We start from the raw sequence: 5,261 nt of genomic DNA, 5'->3' as shown, positions 1-5,261 counted from the left end.
CAACATCTTACTGGTACGGTAGTTTAATTTCTGACCAGATTTCTCTGTGAATTTTCCAAAAGAAACTTTGGAAACTACACCAACCCCCCACCCCCTCCCCGATTTTAGGTGCTTGGAAAGGCCAAAGACAGCATTCTGCCTCTGAGCATTCTCCCCCGCGTGGCCAGGAGGGACTTCTTGGCGGGAGGGGTGGGGCGGGGGAATACTGTCCACTTGCTGGACTCCCTGGGCAGAGAAACCAGGCCTTCCCCACCTCCAGTGGCCTCCCACTCAGAACAAAGAAAGGCAAAGCAAAGCAAATGTCCCTGACTTTGAAAAACAAAGCTCAAGAGATGAAAGTTGTCCCCTGCCAGCTAGACACAACACAAAATGACACGAACCCGAAAGCGGCTGACGGGGGCCCGTGAGACAGGGCTGGGGTGTGCGTCCCCTGGTGCGGAAACACCCTCTCAAAGCTTCTGGCGGACACAGGCAGTTTCTTCCGAGCGTTCCTGGTGATTTTTGGATGGATGAGCTCTGCAAGAACATGCCCCAGCCTCCTCCGACCTGCTGAAGGTTCGGTGAGTCCAGGAGGAGCCGAAGAAACCAAAGTCTGGCTTGGATCCTCTCAGGCGACAGGGCCCTGGGGGCGTGGGTGGCTTCCTCAAAAAGTGAATTTGGACAGCCTTTCTGGGTTTTTTTCCCATAGAGACCTGTAATTTCCACGCACTTGCCATTCTCCATCCCACTAATTTTGAATCTCTACGTCACTGCATGAAACATATTGCTATCGGTCACCCATTACACACCAGGCACTGTTCTGGGCTCCGCCCAAAGAACCATGAACAAAGCAGATGGGAATTCCTGCCCTAAACATCCCCAGAGTCCAAGCCACAGACTTCTCACTCCTGGGGACAACCCGACCTTGGTAAAATGAAGCCAGGCAGCACCCCTTCGCCGCCGTGTGCAGTCCTTGTTGCTAAATTCGTAGCAAACACTGGTTATTGCTGTAGCAGCTGAGCCATCATCTAGTCAATTGCGGGGGTGACTTGGGCCCACTAGGCAGATTGGGGGGGAGACTGAATTGCCTAAACACGTAGCCCCTGACACAACCCAGTGAGTCCGCAGGAAGGCCTCCTGTGCCCACGGCCCCCACTACCAGGGTGGGTGTGACTAGCTAGCTGCATCCTGCTGGACCCCGGGACAGACGGGCCCTGTGTGGTTTTCCAACCCTTGTTGTGGTCCAGGCACTGGGGCCTTCTGAGTTTATTTTTTATTTTTATTTTTTTCTGTGTTTCTTTTATGCTCTGCTCTACCAGGTCAATAAATTAAAAGCTCATAGGTTTCTGCTTTAGAGCAAGTATCTCTGGCTTGTTGGTGAGCTTAGCTGGATCTCAGTTGATAGTTGGAGGTCAAGGTCTTGGTAAAGTCTTTGGTTAGTTTGTTTTTTTGTTATGCAAACACTTGGTATCTTAATCTCCTTATCTGAGCTTCTGGCTGACCCAATGGCAAGATGTATACCTCGGAACTACTCATTTGATTTGATTTGTTCTTTAAACTAGACTCTTTTTCATGTGTTCCCCTTACATCACCGTGTGGTAAAGAATGTCAACAGAGCAAGGGAGTCTGTAGTTGGTGATCAGGGAAGGCTTCCTGGAGGAAATGACTTGTAACCCAGGCCTGAAGGGTGGGTAGGAGCTATCCAGGTAAGGAAGGGGAAGAAGAGTGGTCTGGTCAGTGGGAACAACAGGATATGTGGGAAGAACTGAAATGCATTTAGTTTTCAGGAACTGCAGGAGCCCGTGAGAGAGGGTGGTAGGAAATGGGGAAAGAAGAAGCTGGAAATCTGGCCAGAGGGACTGATATCAGGTAAAGATGCTCAGACTTTCTCTTAAGGTTAGATAAGGGCATTAAACATATTGAGGAGGGAAGTACCATGATCGGATTTTAGTTAGAAAGATTCCTCTTCAGACACGCCTGGAAGGTGTTGTAAAGGCAAGAGAGATGATCGGATCTGCTTCGGAGAAGACTCCTCAATCTGAAGGAGGTCTGCAGGTATGGAAGGCGGGTACGTGGTAAGATCTGACGTGGGAGGGTGACAGGTGACACACATCTGGAAGGACTCACATCTCTGAGGGAGCTTTAAAAGCCCCAATGAAGAGGTAACAAGGGAGCCAGCAGGAACGGAAGAGTCCAAGTTGAGACTCAAGACAGCCGGCCATGTCCTTCGTGCGCTTCTCTTGCCAGCGCTGCTACCAGCCCCTGAAGCAAAGTCAGTCCGGGGAGACCCTGGGCCTGGAGACCAGCTCAGAACCTGCAGCTTCGCGTCTCCCCTCAGCTCAGCGGGGGCCAGAGGACACTCCAGAGGAAGGCCCCGCGTCCGCGGTGGACACAGGTGTTGAAAAGCTGCAAAATGGTGCCTCTGGCAGGACCCGCCCTGGCGGCGGCAGGGTGTCCGGGCCCGGTTCCAGCACCTTCACCCTGCTTGGGAAGCTGGGCTCTGGGAGAACGCTCCACAGTATCCAGACGTCCTTTCGGGGCACCTTCGACATCCTTTCCGGCGAAGGAGACCTGGACCAGCCCCTGTGTCAGGAATGCACCGACAATCTCCTGGAGCATCTGGACACCCAGCTCACGACCTCAGAAGCCGACGTGCAGGACTACAGACGCTGTTTGGAGACCAGGCAGACAGTCAGCGGCGAGGACGAGGGGGAGGCCCTGCAGGAGGAACTGAAGCGGGTGGAGCTGGAGGAAGCGCGGCTGGTCCGGGAGCTGGAGGAGCTGGACGGGAACCGAGAGAGGGTGGCTGCGGCTCTGGAGGCGGCCCGGGCCGAGACCGAGCAGCTGCAGCGGCGGGAAAGGCAGCACCTGCGGGACTACAGCCTGCTGCGGTGGCAGCAGCTGGACCTGTCTGACGAGCTCGCGAGCGCCCAGAACCAGCTGCGGTACGTCCAGGCCCAGCTGGCTTGGCTGGAGGAAACCGACGCCTGGAGGTCCACGTTCCAGATCCGGGATGACGGCCCCTTGGCCAGCATCAATGACTTCAGGCTGGGCTGCCTCCCCACTGTCCCCGTGGACTGGGGTGAGATCAACGCGGCCTGGGGGCAAGCTGCCTTGCTGCTGCTGGCCCTGTCTCGCAAGGTCGGCCTGCAGTTCCGGAGGTTCCGCCTGGTCCCCTGCGGCACCCGCTCGCACCTGCGGTGTTTAAGCCAGGACTCCACTGAGCTGCCCTTGTTCTTCCACCCGGGGCGCAGTGGCCCCTCGAGGAGCAACTTTGACCGCGCCCTGCTGGCTTTCCTGGACTGCACGCAGCAGTTCAAGGAAGAAGCCGAGAGAGGCGAGGAGCCGGGGGTCTGCATGCCCTGCCGCATGCACGCGAGGCACGGTCTCCTAGAGGAGCCCGGGGCCGGCGGGGAATGTTACTCCATCAGAACCAAGTCGAACACGGAGGAGCGGTGGAGCAAGGCCCTCAAGCTCCTGCTGACCAATTTCAAGTGCAGTCTCGACTGGGTCTCCTCGAGGTAGCGTCAAAAATAAAACGTGTATTTTCTCTGGGGGAGAGGGCTCTTGTCTTGCTGTAGAATATTTTATGTGTGAAAGTCTTAGATCAATCGTAAAACTGAAGCCTACAACAGGTCTGTCCCTTTGAATGGTAACTGACTACCTAGACGGCAACCTAAGAGGGACGAAAGGACTGCCCAGAGCAGATTAAAGCCATTGCCGTCTTTCCGCCCTGGACAAATTCCCGCTGGCCGAAGGACTGAATCACAGTGATGGGATGTGGGGGTGAGAGGGAGGGGTGGGGAAGAGAAAGGCAAAGTCCTTGATGCTTTTGTGAGAAAATGAGTTTGGGCCATGGGTCCTTACAGTGGGGCTTTGAGAGGGGCTTGTTCAAAGATATCTTAATTGAAAGTATGGGGGGGACGTCTGTTAATAAAAGTATAAGATTGCACACGTACGAATCTGCCCGTTGTACTGCGTTCACCAGCCCAAGCCTCCTTTCACCCCGTTTATCCACCCTTTGTCCTGTTCTGCCTGCCTCCACCCCCCTTTGCCCCCAGAACCACCACGCCCCAGTCTGTGCCTGTGAGTTGGGGTTTCGTTGTGGTCATTTTGCTTAGTCCCGTCACCGTTTCTATCCGGCTCTCTAACAGCCGCCAGTCTGGTCTCTGTATCTGTGAGAGTTTTGCAGTTTTTGCTGTGATGCATGGTGCCAGCCCTCCTCCCCCTCTGAAACGTTCAGTAAATTGCTGCACATTCTCCCGTGATTTCAAGTGAGAAGTGTGTCCTGGGGCTGTGCGATTAGGTGGAGACTCACCTGGAGGTGAGGGGTGGGGTGGCCAAAGTAGACGGGCTGGCAGGTGAGTCCAAGGCTCTGTTAAGGGTCAGGAGCTGAGCCCCTATGGAACGCTAAAGAGTAAAAAAAAAAAAAGTTAGCGAGAGGACTTTAAAATGCAAATTTTATCACGGCAGGCACACGCATCTCCTGTGCTCTCAGAACAAAGTCTCAAGTCCCTGCCGTGACTGCAAGGAGGTGGAGTTCAATGGCATGGCTAGAATGGCTTGCTTGGCTAGTCCACTCACACTCCGAAAAACTGCACTCTCAATGTCTTTACCGAGAGCCAAGAAGGTGAAAAATTGGGCCTGTTAAAAATGTGGTGAACTGGTACTAACAACCACACCTAAAACAAAAGCAAACCAAGAGGACAGCTAGATCAGGGGTGGAACCATAGAAATGAAGAACACATGGAGGGTTAGCAACAGGGGAGTGGGAGGAGGAGAAGGGGGGAGAAGGCACAGAAAATAGCATAGACAATAGGTAGAAAATAGACAGGGGGGAGGGCAAGAATAGTAGGGGAAATATAGAATCTAAAGAACCTGAGACACATAGGCATAAACTAAAGGGGGGAAGAGTGGGGGAGGGAGTGTGTAGGGTGGAGGGGAATGAAGGGAGGAACAGAACAACTGTAATGGTATAATCAATAAATATATTTTTTAAAAATGTGGTGAACTGGAAAGCATATAAACTATCGAACGGGGTCAAGGGCTTTGCAGCGGCCGCCACTTCCAGCCTGGAAGCCCGGCTCCCTGCGTCCAAATTCTCCGGACAACCTGTACATCCGGGTGTTTTAGGCAATTCCTTGGTTTCTAAACCACAGCAACCAGTTACAATGTTTTAAAACACTTTGAGTCAAAAACCATTTGGGGGCCACATTTGGCCCTAGGGCCAATTATTTGAAACCTGGCTTATTTCCCGAGCTGAAAACTAAATGAGTTAATGC

The 5,261-nt window shown here is 53.4% G+C and overlaps 1 protein-coding gene across 1 annotated transcript; it reads left to right on the top strand.

Annotated features, from left to right (window-relative positions):
- The first annotated feature begins 2,199 nt into the window (after positions 1-2,199).
- On the top strand, positions 2,200-3,504 carry LOC118994746 (beclin-2-like). The gene has a single exon (XM_037057423.1). The coding sequence runs from the start codon at positions 2,200-2,202 to the stop codon at positions 3,502-3,504; it is 1,305 nt and encodes a 434-aa protein (XP_036913318.1).
- Positions 3,505-5,261: the final 1,757 nt, after the last annotated feature.

The sequence above is a fragment of the Sturnira hondurensis genome, unplaced genomic scaffold (genome assembly GCF_014824575.4).
Source record: "Sturnira hondurensis isolate 20B ecotype Veracruz unplaced genomic scaffold, ASM1482457v3 Scaffold0000942, whole genome shotgun sequence".
NCBI classification, from domain to species: Eukaryota; Metazoa; Chordata; class Mammalia; order Chiroptera; family Phyllostomidae; genus Sturnira; species Sturnira hondurensis.
The sequence above is the reverse complement of the archived record's forward strand: the minus strand, read 5'-3'. Positions and strand labels throughout refer to the sequence as shown.